Below are 18353 nucleotides of genomic sequence, written 5' to 3'. Positions count from 1 at the left end.
AGGATCTTCCTCACCTTGGCTGTGACCAGACAGGGTGACTGTTCCACAGGGTGAGAGCAGCACATCATTCAAATAGGATTTTCTTAATCTTGTCCACCTGTGATATTTTGTGCCTCTCCTTTGTCCTCCTAATTCTTTTTAAGCTCTCCCCTACATGTTATGTACTCAAGTTAGGGAGGGAGGGAGAAGATGGCGGCGTGACGCAGCGCGCGTGGCCGTTCCAAATGATATCGCTATGTGTTAACTAGGAGGCTGTGCACAATCCTGATTTGATGGAGATAGCCGTGAGGAGCACAGAGGAACACCTGAAGAAACTTCTGAAATGCCTGCTTCGCTGCCGCTGCTACTGTGCGAACGAGAATCTTCGGAGGGGAAGGCCCCAAATTCTCGGCTTTGCCTATTGTCTGTTTCTGGGGCCGGGGCCAGGGTCAGGGTCGAAGCGCTCGGCAGAGATGGTGCTCGGTGCTGGACAGCTGGTCGGAGGCTCAGAGTTTTTGGATGGACTCGGAGTCGGAACGTGGTCGGATGCTTCCAGGATGCTGCATCGGCAAGTTTGCGGTGCGGAGGTTCACTGACTGCGTGAGATGATATGACTTTCAAGAGACTTTGAGACTTTTACCATGCCCATGGTCTGTTCTTATCAAATTACGGTATTGCTTTGCACCGTTGTAACTGTATGTTATGATTATGTGGTTTTTGTCAATTTTTAAGTCGGTTTGTAATGTGTTTCTGTGATATCATTCTGGAAAAACATTGTATCATTTCTTAATGCATGCATTACTAAATGACAATAAAAGAAGACTGTGTGTCCAATCTAATCTAAAAAAAAGATGCTCTTCTGATTTCTGTTCTCTTTAACTGTTTCTTTTTCCAGCCCTCAATATTACTTGATATTTTGGGTTCTTTGGACTCACTGTGCTCACCTTTCACCTACATGGCCCTAAACTTCCATTACTTCATCATGAATGACCCCTACTTATCAGATGTAGACCTCTGTAACTGGCTGATTCTACTTTTGTCAGGTCCTCTCTTGTAATCTTGAAATGATAGTCTTAACCTTACCCCTTCTGAGGCTACCTTTAAACAGAACTATGATCACTTTCTCCAAAATGCTCTCTCATTGACACTTCAACCTCTTGGTCAGCTATAATTCTCTAAGATTACGTCCAGGACAAATGATTCTCTATGTACTGGTTCATAAAGCTATTCTAAACACATACTAAAAATGCTATTCCCTCGATATCCTTCACACCAACTCTTGGAAATACCCTGAAGCATGTATACAGATTTTTAAAATAGAAGCTTTGCTGGTGAAAGCCAATGTGAATCAGTAAGCACAGCAGAGATTTGGATGCTGATAGAAGGGTAACATGAAGATCGTAAGCAGTGTTGTGTCTTTAATATTTTAGTAATCTATGCTTTCTTTGTTGTTTATGTAATTCATTACAGGTTATACGTATGAAGTAAAAGAATGGCATACATCATTATGCCACCATGTCATATGTGCATGCCTCACTAAAAGTAAAAATGAAACTAAGAAATGCATCTCCTGGCTCCTGCGTTCTTCTTTCAAATAGTTTTATATTTTGGAGTTACAAAACATAACCATAAGACCATAAGACATAGGAGCAAAGGTAGGCCATTCGGCCCATCGAGACTGCTCTGCCACTCAATCATGGGTTGATCCAATTCTTCCAGTCATCCCCACTCCCCTGCCTTCCCCCCATACCCTTTGATGCCATTGTGAAGCAGGCAACCATTTCTACTCTTTTTTTAAATTTATGATTATTATCACCCATTATGCACTATTTATGTACCCATGAATTTCATCTGCTTTCGGCCTTTTTTAAAAAAAAACTTAGCTATCCTGCTCTTCTCTTTGTGAAGAAACAAACAATTTTTTAATTCTACCATCTCTCTCTTTTTCCCCTTGTGGAAAAAATAGTGTTTCGCTGTACTTCAACAGGTAGGTAGGCGTGTAGGGTTAGTTTTAAATCTCCTTGTCACCACTATTATCATAAACAGTTATAAAGGGCATTATTGCTATAATGGGTTTATTTCTGGAGAAGCATCTGCACCTAAACTCTGGCAGAAAGCTATGGATCAGGTGCTGCAAGGCTGCCCAGGCACTCAGTGTTACTTGGATGACATCATCGTTACCGGGAAGGATAACAAGGCACATCTCCAAAATCTCAACACAATGTAAAAACAATTTGAAGATTATGGGTTCAGAGCACGATGCAGCATGTGTGAATTCTATAAACCAAGCATCAATTACTGTGGTCACACGATTGACGCACAAGATTTTCACAAGTGTGCTGAGAAAATTTAAGCAGTGGTGGATGCCCCAAGACCAAAGGACATGTCATAATCGTGGTCCTTTTTAGGATTTGTCAATTATTATAACATGTTCCTGTCAAACCTGGCTACTGTGCTCCACCCCTTGAACTCATTACTACAGATCGGAAACAAATAGTAATGGACAAAGTAGTGCAAGATGGTTTTCCAAAAGACAAAGGAAATGGTGACGTCAACCACTGTACTCAGACATTATGATACACATCGTCCAGAGAAGCTTGCCTGTGATGCCACGCCTTATGGTATAGGTGCAGGTCATGTCACATGTTATGAGTGATGGAAGTGTACACTCATAACCTTTGCATCACATTCCCTTACTGCTTCAGAGAAAAATTACATACAGATTGACAGAGAAGTCTTGAGTCAGGTTTGGGGTGTAAAACAATTCAATCAGTTCTTGTATGGAATAGAGTTTACCCTTGTTACTGATCATCAACCACTAGTATCCATTTTCAATCCACAGAAGTGTTCCGTTTCCAGCAGCAACACAAATGCAGAGATGAGCTCAATTTCTTGGAGGACACAAGTACAAGATCAAATTCAACAGGACAATTAATCACAGAAATACTGATGGATTGCCCCATTTACCTTTGAAAAGGAAAATACTTGAAAAATTTGCAAAAGAGGACACTCCTCTTGACATATTCTCCCTTATGCAAATCAGAAGTTTCCCTATTACGGAACAGATGATCCAAAGGGAAACCAGAAAAAAACCTTATGCTGTCTTAGGTCTACATGCCACTGTAAAATGGCCGGAATGTGCGGCTGAAATTTTAGTTTCCCCATTTTTAACCAGTGCTGGGAGGAACTTGCCCTTGAAGGTTTCCTTATGTGGAGATTGAGAGTTACTACCACCTAAGCTGAGAGCTAAAGTGTTGGAGAAGCTACAAGCCGGTCATCTACACATTGTCAAACTGAAAGCTCACTCCCCTCTCCCTTCCCCTTTCCAAACCATGATTCCCCTCTCCCTGCCCACTTCCGACTCTCAGTCCACAATTGAGACCTTTATCAGAATCAGGTTTATCATCACTCATATGTCACTTTACATTGTGGCAGCAGTATAGTGTAATACATAAAATTAGTACAGTACTGTGCAAAAGTATTAGACACCCTAAGACATGTACCCCAGGCTCCCACGTTTTTCTTTCAATTAGTTTTATATTTTGGAACTACAAAACATCACAAACAGATTTGATTTTGATTCAAGCACATGGCAGGAAGAGGTGTAGTGTCAGTCTAGATAAAGCTAATCTAATCTTTAGATGTTGGGTTTAAGGTGCAATAATCTGAAGTCAGTGAAGGGGTCAATAGCTGAAGTTGGGTAAAGCAGGGTGTTATCTGTGAATATGTGAAAACATGTTTTCTGCTAAGTCCATTAGCACAGGTGCATCACAATGCTGTGTGCTTAGCCCCCTGCTCCACTTGCTTTATACTCATGACTGTGAGGTTAAGCACAGCTCCAATGTTATATTTAAGTTTTGCTGATGACACCACTATTGTTGGCTGAATCAAAGGTAGTAACAAATCAGCATATAGGAGGGAGATTGAAAATCCGGCTGAGTGGTGCCACAACAACATTTCACTCAATATCAGCAAGACCACGGAGCTGATTAATGACTTCAGGAGGAGGAAACCAGAAGTCCATGAGCTAGTCCTCATTGGGGGATCAGAGATGGAGAAGGTCAGCAACTTTAAATTTCTCAGTGTTATCATTTCTTTAGACCTGTCCTGGGTGCAGCACCCAAGTGCAATTAACACAGAAACCCTACAGCACAATACAGGCATTTTGGCCCACAAAACCGTGCCAAACACATACGTATTTTAGAAATCACCTAGGGTTACCCACAGCCCTCTATTTTCCCAAGCTCCATGTACCTATCCAGGAGTCTCTTAAAAGATCCTATTGTATCTGCCTCCACCACCATTGCTGGCAGCCCATTCCACACACTCACCACACTCTGCATAAAAAACTTACCAACATCCCCTCTGTACCTGCTTCCAAGCACCTTAAAACTGCGCCCTCTCGTGTTAGACATTTCAGCCCTGGGAAAAAAGCCTCTGACTATTCACATGATCAATGCCTCTCATCATCTCATATACCTCTATTAGGTCACCTCTCATCCTATGCCACTTCAAGGAGTAAAAGTCAAGTTCACTCAACCTATTCTCACAAGGCATGCCTCCCTAATCCAGGCAACATCCTTGTAAATCTCCTCTGCACCTTTTCTATAGTTTCCACATCCTTCCTGCAGTGAGGTGACCAGAACTGAGCGCAGTACTCCAAGTGGGGTCTGACCAAGGTCCTATACAACTGTAACATTAGGAACACTCACAATGCGCTGGAGGAACTAAGCAGGTCAGTCAACATCAGTTGAAAAGATTAGTCGACGTTTCGGGCCAAAACCCTTCGTCAGGACTGAAGGAAGAACTTTGGGGAGGATTTGAAGAATGCTGGTTGTTGAAAAAAACAGTAATTCGAAAGACAAAGGGGTGGGGGAGGGGAAGCAGGGAGATGATTGGCAGGAGAACAATGCACAGTAGAAGGAGGTGGAACTATGAGGGAGGTGATGTGAAATAGGGATAGAGGAAGGGAGGGGGAGGGAATTACCAGAAGTTGGAGAAATCTATGTTCATACCAAGGGGCTGGAGACTACCTAGATGGCATATGAGGTGTTGCTCCTCCAACCTGAGTTTCACATCACCTCCCTCATAGTTCCGCCTCCTTCTACTACTGCGCATTGTTCTCCTGCCAATCACCTCCCTGCTTCCCCTCCCCCACCCCTTTGTCTTTCAAATTACTGTTTTTTTCAACTACCAGCATTCTTCAAACCCTCCCCAAAGTTCTTCCTTCAGTCCTGACAAACGGGTTTCGACCTGAAACGTCGACTAATCTTTTCAACTGATGCTGACTGACCTGCTGAGTTCCTCCAGCGTATTGTGAGTGTTCCTTTGACAACAGCATCTGCAGATTATTTTGTGTTTACAACTGTAACATTACCTCTCTGCTCCTAAACTTAATCCCACGATTAATGAAGGCCAATGCTCTGTATGCCTTCTTAACCACACAGTCAACCTGTGCAGCAGCTTTGAGCATCCTGTGGACTCGGACCCAAAGATCCCTCTGATCCTCCACACTGCCAAGAGTCTTACCATTAATACTATATTCTGATATCATATTTGACTACCAAAATGAACCACCTCACACTTACCTGGGTTGAATTCCATCTGCCACTTCTTAGCCCAGTTTTGCATCCTATCCATGTCCCACTGTAACCTCTGATAGCCCTCCACACTATCCACAACACCCCCAACCATTGTGTCATCAGCAAACTTACTAACCCATCCCTCCACTTCCTCATCCAGGTCATTTATAAAAATCACAAAGAGTAGGGGTCCCAGAACAGATCCCTGAGGCACACCAGTGGTCACTGACCTCCACACAGAATATGACCCGTCTACAACCACTCTTTGCTTTCTGTGAGAAGACCAATTCTGGATCCACAAAGCGATGTCTCCTTGGATCCCATGCCTCCTTACTTTCTCAATAAGCCTTGCATCGGGTACCTTATCAAATGCCTTGCTGAAATCCATACACGCTACATCTACTGCTCCACATTCATCAATGTGTTTAGTCACATCCTCAAAAAATTCAATCAGGCTCATAAGGCACGACCTGCCTTTGACAAAGCCATGCTGACTATTCCTAATCATATTATGCCTTTCCAAATGTTCATAAATCCTGCCTCTCATGATCTTTTCCATCAATTTACACCCACTGAAGTAAGACTCACTGGTCTATAATTTTCTGGGCTATATCTACTCCCTTTCTTGAATAAGGGAACAACATCTGCAACCCGCCAATCCTCTGGAACCTCTCCCATCCCCACTGATGATGCAAAATCATTGCCAGAGGCTCAGCAATCTCCTCCTTTGCCTCCCACAGTAACCTGGGGTACATCTCGTCTAGTCCCGGAGACTTATCCAACTTGATGCTTTCCAAAAGCTCCAGCACATCCCCTTTCTTAATGTCTATATGCTCAAGCTTTTCAATCTACTTTAAGTCATCCCTACAATTGCCAAGATCCTTCTTTCGGAGTGAATACTTAAGCAAAGTACTCATTAAGTATCTCTGCTATCTTCACTGGTTGCATATACACTTCTCCACTGTCACTCTTGATTTGTCCTATTCCCTCATGTCTTATCCTCTTCACATACTTGTAGAATGCCTTGGAGTTTTCCTTAATCCTGCTCACCAAGGCCTTCTCATGGCCCCTTTTGGCTCTCCTGATTTCATTCCTTAGCTCCTTCCTGCTAGCCTTATAATCTTATAGATCTTTATCATTACCTAGTTTTTGAACCTTTCATAAGCTTTTTTTCCCTTCTTGACTAGATTTTCCACAGCCTTTGTATACCACAGTTCCTGTACCCTACCATTCTTTCCGTCTCATTGGAATGTACCTATGCAGAAAGAACACCACGCAAGTATCCCCTGAACATTTGCTACATTTTTGCTGTACATATCCCTGAGAACATCTTTTCCCAATTTATACTTCTAAGTTCCTGCATGATACCTTCATATTTCCCCTTACTCCAATTAAACACTTTCCTAACTTGTCTGTTTCTACCCCTCTCTAAAGCGATGGTAGCACCATAGTCAATTACGAAGAAAGGAAGGCAGCACCTCTTCTTCCTTAGAGGTTTGCAAAGATTCCGCATGACATTTTAAAATTCTGACAAACTTCAATAGATGTGTGGTGAAGAGTTTATTGACTGAATGCATCATGGCCTGGTATGGAAATGTCAATGCCCTTGAACGGAAAACCCTTCAAAAAGTAGTGGATATGGCCCAGTCCATCACAGGTAAAGCCCTCCCCACCACTGTGCACATATATAACCATATAACCATATAACAATTACAGCACAGAAACAGGCCATCCAAACGGAGTGCTGTCCCTGGAAAGCAGCATCCATCATCAAGGAGCCCCACCACTCAGACAAAGCTCTCTACTTGATGCTGTCATCAGGAAGGTGGTACAGGAGCCTTAGGACTCACACCACCAGGTTCAGGAACAGTCATTATCCCTCCACCATCAGGTTCTTGAACCAATGGGGATAACTTCACTCGCTCCATCACTGAACTGTTCCGACAACCATAGAAATCATAGAAAACTACAGCACAGAAACAGGCCCTTTGGCCCTTCTTGGCTGTGCCAAACCATTTTCTGCCTAGTCCCACTGACCTGCACACGGACCATATCCCTCCATACACCTCCCATCCATGTATCTGTCCAATTTATTCTTAAATGTTAAAAAAGAACCCGCATTTACCACCTCATCTGGCAGCTCATTCCATATTCCCACCACTCTCTGTGTGAAGAAGCCCCCCCCTAATGTTCCCTTTAAACTTTTCCCCCCTCACTCTTAACCCATGTCCTCTGGTTTCTTTCTCCCCTTGCCTCAGTGGAAAAAGCCTGCTTGCATTCACTCTATCTATACCCATCATAATTTTATATACCTCTATCAAATCTCCCCTCATTCTTCTACGCTCCAGGGAATAAAGTCCTAACCTATTCAACCTTTCTCTGTAACTGAGTTTCTCAAGTCCCTGCAACATCCTTGTAAACCTTCTCTGCACTCTTTCAACCTTATTTATATCCTTCCTGTAATTTGGTGACCAAAACTGAACACAATACTCCAGATTCGGCCTCACCAATGCCTTATACAACCTCATCATAACATTCCAGCTCTTATACTCAATACTTTGATTAATAAAGGCCAATGTACCAGAAGCTCTCTTTACGACCCTATCTACTTGTGACGCCACTTTTAGGGAATTTTGTATCTGTATTCCCAGATCCTTCTGTTCTACTGCACTCCTCAGTGCCCTACCTTGTATGTTCTACCTTGGTTTGTCCTTCCAACGTGCAATACCTCACACTTGTCTGTATTAAATGCCATCTGCCATTTTTCAGCCCATTTTTCCAGCTGGTCCAAGTCCGTCCCTCTGCAGGTTCTGAAAACCTTCCTCACTGTCTACTACATCTCCAATCTTTGTATCATCAGCAAATTTGCTGATCCAATTTACCACATTATCATCCAGATCATTGATATAGATGACAAATAACAATGGACCCAGCACTGATCCCTGTGGCACACTACTAGTCACAGGCCTCCACTCAGAGAAGCAATTCTCTACTACTGCTCTTTGGCTTCTTCCATTGAGCCAATGCCTAATCCAATTTACCACCTCTCCATGTATACCTAGCGACTGAATTTTCCTAACTAACCTCCCATGCGGGACCCTGTCAAAGGCCTTACTGAAGTCCATGCAGACAATATCCACTGCCTTCCCTTCATCCACTTTCCTGGTAACCTCCTCGAAAAACTCCAATAGATTGGTCAAACATGACCTACCACGCACAAAGCCATGTTGACTCTCCCTAATAAGTCCCTGTCTATCCAAATGCTTGTAGATTCTGTCCCTTAGTACTCCCTCCAATAACTTACCTACTACCGACGGTAAACTTACCAGCCTATAATTTCCTGGATTACTCTTTGATCCTTTTTTAAACAACAGAACAACATGAGCCACTCTCCAATCCTCCGGCACCTCACCTGTAGACAGTGACATTTTAAATATTTCTGCCAGGGCCCCCGCAATTTCAAATTAGTCTCCTTCAAGGTCCGAGGGAAAACCCTGTCCGGTCCCGGGGATTTATCCACTTTAATTTTCCTCAAGACAGCAAGCACCATCTCCTTTTCAATCTGTACAGTTTCCATGATCTCACTACTTTTTCATGGACGACTCATCTCATGCTGTCTATATTTATTATTATTATTATTCCTCTTTTGTATTTGTAAAGTTTGTTGTCTCATGCACATTGGTTGTTCATCCATCCTTTTGGGTGTGGTCTTTCATTAATTTTATTGGTTTTTTGGATTGACTGTGTATGATTGCAAGAAAAAGAATCTCAGAGTTGTATATAGTGACACATATGCACTTTGGCTATAAATTTACTTTGAATTTTGAAGTATAATGTGTGTAGATGAGAACTAGCACAGGCTAAGTGATAGCATTATGAAAGCAGGAGTTGGGAGCTTGTTAAATAAAATAGGAGTGATGATGAGATTTTTTTTCCACTAAGATACCAAAGAACTGTATTCAAATGTACAGAAAGCCACTCACCAATAATATAATGCGTGGCAGACAGGACATACAATAGCACAAATTATAAATAATGGAGATTGTGAGCTGAGGTGCCAGGCTGGAAGAGTTTACAGATGAGAGTCAAGTAGAAATTTGTAAATAAGGATCATCATCTCATTACAATTCAATAGATATGAGGAAGCCAATGAATATTAAGTAAGTCCAAAAAGGTAAACAGGACATGATACATTTAGAACATGGATGCAAGATCTTGGATTAGTTGTTATTGTGGTGAGAGTGTGGAAAATTAACGGGAAGACGCAGAGAATTTTAAATAGAAGACATCTTTCAAGTGGTGGTAGAAAGAGTACAGGTAATATAGTGCAGATAGAAAAATGGAGTTATGAAAATAAAATTATTTTCCATTAGCAAAAAACATATCTGAATCAATAGTCAATGTGTATTGTTATAAAAGTTGGAACACAAGCGAAGTCAGATTTATTATCATATGCACAAGTATTGTGAGGTATAGGAACAATGAAATATTTGCTTGCAGCAGTACTATAAACATGTAGATTCAGACAACACACAGAAGTTTTACATATCCCAGAAAATGTTGAAAGTGAGGTTTCACAGGGATCACTTTTGGGGCTACTGCTGTTTTTAACTTATATTAATGATTTGAGTGGATAAGCACATAACAAATAAACTAGTAAGGTTTGCAGATTACACAAAATTAAAGTGACAGGCTGATAACATTCGGGCAGCAGTATCAATACAGTCTGATCTAAACAAAATCCAGATGAGGGAAGATAAATGGCAGATGAAATTTAATGTATCAATGTAAAATATTACATATAGGAAATAGAAATATAGATACAAATATACTATGGGGTTGGGGTCTTGAGTTAGAAAGTGCACTGCCTGAGAAGGATTTGGGCGTCCTGGGATACTCACCAGTATCAACATCGAGACAATGCACAGAAGCGATTAGGAAGGCAAACTGAATGTTGGGCTATCTAATGCGCTCAGTGGAGTTCAAGCCTAGAGATGTTCTCCTTAAGCTGTATAATGTATTTGTGAGGTCACACCTTGAGTACTGAGAACAATTTTGGTGTCCATATCAGAGAAGGGCGACTCGACTCACTCCAGGTCTGTAGGGTATGAGCTATGAAGAAAGACTGAAAGAATTACATCTTTTTAGCCTAAGTTATCATAGAATGAGAGGAGACATTGTAGAAGTGCTCAAAATCATTAAGGGTATACGTAAAGCGGATGCCAGCTGCTACTTAAAAATTAATCTATCATCAAGGACACAGGCCCATAGGTGGAGACTGGTTAAAGGGAGATTTATTTTACTTTACTTACTTTACTTTATTGTCGCCAAACAATTGATACTAGAGCATACAATCATCACAGTGATATTTAATTCTGCACTTCGCGCTCCCTGGAGTACAACTCAATAGTAAATATTAAAAATTTAAATTATAAATCATAAATAGAAAATAGAAAAGGGGAAGTAAGGTAGTGCAAAAAAAAAACTGAGAGGCAGGTCCAGACATTTGGAAGGTACGGCCCAGATCTGGGTCAGGATCCGTTCAGCAGTCTTATCACAGTTGGAAAGAAGCTGTTCCCAAATCTGGCTGCACGAGTCTTCAAACTCCTGAGCCTTCTCCCAGAGGGAAGAGGGACGAAAAGTGTGTTGGTTGGGTGGGCCGTGTCCTTGATTATCCTGGTAGCACTGCTCCAACAGCGTGTGGTGTAAAGTGAGTCCAAGGACGAAAGACTGGTTTGTGTGGTGTGTTGGGCTGTGTTCATGATCTTCTGCAGCTTCTTCCGGTCTTGGACAGGACAATTTCCATACCAGGCTGTGATGCACCCTAGAAGAATGCTTTCTACGGTGCATCTATAAAAATTAATGAAGGTTTTAGGGGACAGGCCAAATTTCTTCAGCTTTCTCAGGAAGTAGAGGCGCTGGTGGGCCTTCTTGGCAGTGGACTCTGCTTGGTTGGACCAAGTCAGGTCATTTGTGATATTGACCCCGAGGAACTTAAAGCTATTGACCTGTTCCACTTGCGCACCACTGATGTAAATGGGGTCGTGTGGTCCGCTACTCCTTCTGAAGTCAACAACCAATTCCTTCATCTTGCTGACATTGAGGGATAGGTTATCATCTTCGCACCATGCCACCAGGTTCTTAATTTCCTCTCTGTACTCAAACTCATCATTACCCGAGATACGGCCTACAATTGTGGTGTCATCAGCAAGCTTATATATTGAGTTCGATGGAAACTTGGTTACACAATCATGGATGTAGTGAGTACAGCAGGGGGCTGAGTGCACAGCCTTGTGGGGCACTGGTCCTCTGAGTGATTGTAGAGGAGAGCTTGTCCCCTATTTTTACAGCCTGGGTCCTGTCTGTGAAGAAGTTGAAGATCCAGCTGCAGATCTGAGTGCTAAGGCCCAGGTTCCAGAGCTTAAGAATCAGTTTATTTGGAATGATGGTATTAAAGGCAGAGCTGTAGTCAATGAAAAGGAGCCTTACATATACGTCTTTATTCTCCAGGTGTTCTAAGGAGGAATGTAGGGCCAGAGAGATGGCATCTGCCGTTGACCTGTTGCTCCGGTAGGCGAATTGCAAAGCGTCGAGGTTAACCGGTAGGCTGTGGTTGATGTGTGCCATAACCAATCACTCGAAGCACTTCATAGCAATTGATGTCAGAGCCACAGGTCGATAGTCATTCAAGCATGTCACCTTGCTCTTCTTCGGCACCAGGATTATCGTTGTCTTCTTAAAACACGAGGGGATCTTAGACTGAAGCGAGGAGCAGTTGAAGATGTCAGTAAACACTCCAGCTAGCTTGCTTGCACAGGCCCGGAGAACCTGTCCCGGGACGCCATCTGGGCCCGTCGCCTTCCTTGGATTTATCTTCAGGAAGGCCCTTTTAACGTCCTCCTTGGTGACGATGAATCTCGATGCCACCAGGTCCGGTTCATCCGGAGGGAGCGGGACACTCCTCTTCTGTTCGAGTCGCGTAGAATACGTTAAGTGCGTCAGGAAGAGAAGCGCCACAGTTATTGATATTCCCAGCCTTTTCTTTGCACCCAGTGATCTCATTTAGACCCTGCCATAGTCTACCAGCATCCCTCTGGTTAGCCTGGGCTTCCAACTTGGCTCGATATTGCCTCTTGGCGCCCTTAATGGCTTTCCGGAGTTCATGCCTGGATGCCGTGTACCGACTGGTATCCCTGGACATAAAAGCCGCAGCTCTAGCCTTCAAAAAGGACTTGACCTCATAATTCATCCAAGGTTTCAGGTTAGGGAATACCCGGATCATCTTGCGAGACACACAGTCCTCTGTGCGTTTCCAGATAAAGTCCGTGACAGCTGAGGCATACTCATCGAGGTTAGCTGCCGAGTCCTTGAATACTAACCAGTCCACCAATTCAAAGCAGTCACGGAGGACCTCATCCATTTCCTCCATCCAACATGACACCACTTTTGACACCGTGACCTCCCGCTTCAGTTTCTGTTTGTAAGCCAGGAGGAGGAGTATGGCCTGATGGTCCGATTTTCCGAAGTGAGGTCGTGGGAAGGAACGGTAAGCATCTTTGACTGCTGTGCAGCAGTGGTCAAGTATGTCCGGGCCTCTAGTGGGGCAGAAGACATGTTGGTATAACTTTGGTAGCGCCTTTCTGAGGTTGGCCTGGTTAAAGTCTCCGGCTGTAATGAGCAAAGCCTCTGGATACCTGGTCTCACGTTCACTGATGTTGACATACAGTATGTTCAGAGCACACTCCACGTCCACCTGGGGGTGAATGTAGACTGCCGTCAGTATGACCAAGGTGAATTCCCGTCGCAGATAGTAGGGACAACACTTCACCGACAGGTGTTCCAGGTCCGGGCTGCAGGAACTTGTCAGTACCACTGTGTCCAAGCACCACGCAGTGTTGATTAGTAGGCAGACACCACCTCCCTCGTCTTGCCCGAAGACGCCGTGTGGTCCATCCGATGGATCGAAAATCTCTCCGGTCAGATGGCACAGTCGGGGGTGGCAGGGGAGAGCCAGGTCTCAGTGAAACGGAATACACAGCAGTTCTGCATCTCCCTGCAGTAAATGAGTCTCCCTTTAAGATCATCCACCTTGTTCTCTATGGCTTGCATACTAGCTAGTAGGATGGTGGGCATAGGGATCCTGTAGCCCCTCAGCTTCAATCTGACCAGCAGTCCAGCTCTTTTCCCATGCTTCCTCAGTAAATAGTGCATCTTTCCAGGTTTCCATTGATGCAGTGTGTTGTTGGCAGCTCTTTGAGGTTGGTGGACGCGTCCCACAGGGATCGATCGGCAGGTCACGTCGTCGGGCGCTCCGGGTCAAACCAAGTGATGGGGAGAGGCTCCGCTGCCACTTCTAGCTGCCAGAGGCCCGGGCTGTCCATTGGGTCAGGCCCTGAAGCTGACACTTAATCCCGGAGGGCCGGGCTCCTGGCTGAAACAAGTCTGTGAGCTGAGTCACAGTTGCAGAAGCCTCCACTCCAGCCGAGCCTCCAGCTCGATTTCCGAGGTCAGCGGCAGAGGCCTCATTTCTGGCAGCTGTGGATGGCCACCAACGAGGCTTTATGGTGGTCGCTCCAGGGAAGCGTCTGGGGCACCTTGAGGTCTCCAACATCACTTCTGCGTGGTCGTCTGCTCCATAGAGGTGCTGGTTGGAATGGGCCACGTCTTCAAGTGCTCCGGCACGGTAGCAGGCCGCAGGTCTCCGGGAACGTGGTGGGCCTCGGACCAGGCCTCTCTGGTCGGGTTCAGGTGCGGTCTGGAGTTGAAGAAGCAATTCTGGTGCGGTGATCTCCAGCTGGGTCAGTAGCTTCGCCAGGGTGTTATTGATCTTGCTAGATGTAGCAGATTAAAGGTTTAGAAGGGTTTCTCAGGTATAGGATAGTGTAGAGGGCAGTTTGCTCGGGAGAGCACGCGCAGAGTTGCCAGATACCGGCGCCATCTTGAAACATTTCAGACTAACTTCAGGAAGCATTACTTTACACAGCGAGTTGTGGACACATGGAACAAACTATTGAGTTGTGTAGTTGAGAGTAGTACCTTAAAGACTTTCAAATCTAAACTCAATAGTTATTTCAACACACTATGCGAATAGGAATTTGGCAAGCTTTGTTGGGCTGAATGGTCTGTTCTTGTCAAAAACTTTCTAATGTTCTAATATTCAAATTTTTAAAAAATCACTAGCATTTACTTCCCCAATTTTCAACAGGCATTATTTATGAAGCAGTAACCTTTTAGCATTAATATCGCCAGTAGCTTTTATGAATGCTATAAAAGTTGAAGAATGCTTAGCGTCTTCTTGGGTTTAGTACACCACTGGCTGGATCATGTGATTACATTGAGGTACACACTACACAAACAGACCATGAGGAATAACAAGCCCACATTGATATTTATATCCTAGAGTCTCTTCCCATTTTTTAAAAATCTGAATCAGTGAACACGATCCTCTTATTCTTTTCTCACTTGTATGCTTGCCCCACCTTCTCTTCAATGAATCAACACTATTCTCCTCAATCACTCACGTTTAATGTAAGTCTCACATTCTCACCACTCTTAGTGTAGTTACCTAGGAACTCCTTGTAAGATATCTAATTGACTATCTTTTACTGATATCATCTAATTATGCTCTTCCTCATAGATGAGACAAAAAATATCCCTGTACACATCCTATCAGTACTTATTCATGTAGTGCTTTTCTATAGCCTCCAGTAAATCAAATTGCACTAGGTACACCAGGTACACAAGTATTCTACATTATCAGCAGTTCCTGAAGAGTTCAGGGTGTGGGAGTCATAAAATGAAATTTTCAAATGTCAGAAAATCCACTTTTTTTTTAAAACAAAGTGGATATGTTGTGAAGTTACTACTTTGAAAGATTTGCAGGGAATATTTCAATTGAATACCCCCTTTAAATCATGTTCAGCTGAAATAAGCATTAAAAGGAAAAAAATTACAGCAATATAAATAATAGGAATCAAAATGCAAAAAGAAGCAAATCATAAATAAAAACAGAAAATGCTGGAAATACTCAGCAGATCAGGCAGCATCTAAGCAGAGATTACTTATAACCAGAACTTAAAAAGGTAAAGAACAAATCCTGAATATGAACATTCGAAATATAAATAAGGCCTTAATAAACATGATAGATTTGAAGAATAAAGCAGAAACTAAATTCAAAACTGATCTGCTGACATGGCTTACTTTATTTCATCTTAATTTAATGTAATCCATTGAAATATTACCTGTGTACAGCAATAACAGTGGTGAATAGCCGAGGACTTCCTGGAACAACACTGGTAAAAATGAACTCAAATCGTGTGTTGTTGCTTTTAGTCAGGATATAAAGTGCTTCAGTTTGACCACGGAGTTTCTGTAAAGTCACATTTTAAAATCAATATATTTAGTCATATACTGAAGTATCACCTGATGGTTCAGTGGGCAATTGCACTCCACGGTATGGGAATGAGCTAGCCTAAAACAACTTAATTTACATAGCATGCCAACCGAGCATGGAAAGTCCATTTGCAAATGTTAAAATTACTGATACCAATATAATCAAGGAAAAATTAGATTAGATTACCAAACACTTGACTACTGGTATGTTTCAAAGTGCATCTTAAAGAAGAGGGATAGAGAAGAGGAGGTGGAATGAATTCAAGAACGTAAAAGGCATTGCTACTAATAGTGCAGCAAATATATTGGAAAATGCTCAGCAACCAGAACTGGAGAGCACAGACGTTTCAAAGGATTATAGAGTTGTCAGAGATTAAAGAAATGGTGCTGGGGAAATAAAAAAAGTTCCTAAATCTGATGGAACAGAGACAAGTAACTGCTGTACTTTCTCTTTTGGGTCAAAGGTGTTTAGCTTTTGTTGAAATAAGCTTGCATTTTTTGTAACATTCATTCAGTTGACTAAATTAGATAAAATATCTCAATCAACAGTTTATCATTCAGCTTATACTTGCTGAAATTAACTTTCAACAGTATTACTTTCAGATAGTTCACATTACAGGTGGGAAACATTCAAAACACAAATGTGATTACATGCAGTGCTTAGTTTGGTATAAGGAGATCCAACCAATCCAATCAGCTCCCACAAATTCAAAAACCTAAAAGATCTTCATTAGGCCTTTGTATTTTAATGGTCACACAGTAACACAAAAACATGGAGTCAATTCATACACATATGAACTCATTCGTAAGGCCAGTGATGTTGTGGGGATGGAACTGGACTCTCTGACGGTGGTGTCTGAAAAGAGGATGCTGTCCAAGTTGCATGCCATCTTGGACAATGTCTCACATCCACTACATAATGTACTGGGTGGGCACAGGAGTACATTCAGCCAGAGACTCATTCCTCCGAGATGCAACACAGAGCATCATAGGAAGTCATTCCTGCCTGTGGCCATCAAACTTTACAACTCCTCCCTTGGGGGGGTCAGACACCCCGAGCCAATAGGCTGGTCCTGGACTTATTTCCTGGCATAATTTACATATTACTATTTAACTATTTATGGTTTTATTATTACTATTTAATTATTTATGGTGCAACTGTAACGAAAACCAATTTCCCCCAGGATCAATAAAGTATGACTATGACATAAGCAAGATCATCCAGCTTTTATAGCTTCAACCTAATTTTTTTCTAACCTTTCAAATTTATCAAAAAAGAATATAATGCAATTGCTTCAAAAATTCAAAACACAGAAATTCACAAAAATTCAAATCACCTTGAGCAAAATTTCAGCATCAAGTTCAGGGACTTCGTAGCACTGAAATCACTGATTTACAAAGTGATCAACTCATAACTAGTGAACGCGCCTAGCACTTTATCATAAGCATTTTTCCCCTTTGATTACACTTCCAACCTTAGTTTTTTTAAGAAGGAATATAATCTGTGTAACATGATGAACCAAAAGAGAAGTTATAATGATGACAAATGGTCTTTAAAATTGTAAGATTTTAAAATTGCTTACCGAATTAGCAGTTCTGGTCGTGATGTTTATAATACAGTTGTAGCCAACAGCTGAAAGAGAAAAATATTGAAGAAAATAAGTCCTGATGAAGGATCTTGGCCAGAAACATCAACTGTTTATTCATTTCCATAGATGCTGCCTGACCTGCTGAGTTTCTCCAGCATTTTGTGTGTGTTACTCTGGATTTCCAGCATCTACAAAACCTCTTGTGTTTACGTTTAAAAATGTTGTATGTTTTACTTAAGACTACATGAAGAAAAAATAGGTAGAAGACATTTTCTAAACCATCATCAATATGCAACACACTGTAGTTAAACTTCCATCAACAATTTGTTATTTGTTCTAACACAACGTTCAGTTTCACCCCTTCTGAGTGGTGTTGCAACGACCACCTTGCATTCAACCTAAGTAAAACTAAGGAACTGATTGTGGACTTCAGGAAAGGGAAGTTGGGAGTACATAGACCTGTCCTCATCAAGAGGTTAGCAGTGGAAAGGATGAGCATCATTAGGGTCCTGGGTGTTAACATATTGGAAGATATATCCAGGGCCCAACATATTAATGCAATTACAAGTGGAGAACATTCTGACTGGTTGCATTTGGTATGGGGGCACCAGTGCACAGGATTGGGAAAAAGTACAGAGGGTTGTAAAGTCAGCAAGCTTCATCATAGACACTAGGGCTCCCCCCCACCCCCCCGCCACCATCAAGGACATCTTCAAAAGGCAATGCCTCAAGGACACATTCATCATGAAGGACCATCACTATCCATGATATGTTCTCTTCTCTTCTCATGGAGGAAGTATAGGAACTTGAA

At 42.5% G+C, this 18353-nt stretch overlaps 1 protein-coding gene across 1 annotated transcript in view; it reads right to left on the bottom strand.

Annotated features, from left to right (window-relative positions):
* Positions 1-18353, bottom strand: part of bbs5 (Bardet-Biedl syndrome 5) — a 50808-nt gene that overhangs the window by 14157 nt on the left and 18298 nt on the right. The window contains exons 4-5 of the mRNA XM_072259650.1: positions 17537-17586; positions 15803-15930 (exon numbers count right to left, since the gene is read on the bottom strand). Coding sequence (XP_072115751.1) covers positions 15803-15930; positions 17537-17586 — 178 coding nt within the window. The remainder of the gene's footprint in view (positions 1-15802; positions 15931-17536; positions 17587-18353) is intronic.

This window comes from Mobula birostris, chromosome 6, assembly GCF_030028105.1.
Source record: "Mobula birostris isolate sMobBir1 chromosome 6, sMobBir1.hap1, whole genome shotgun sequence".
NCBI classification, from domain to species: domain Eukaryota; kingdom Metazoa; phylum Chordata; class Chondrichthyes; order Myliobatiformes; family Myliobatidae; genus Mobula; species Mobula birostris.
This window is presented reverse-complemented; position numbering and strand designations above follow the sequence as displayed.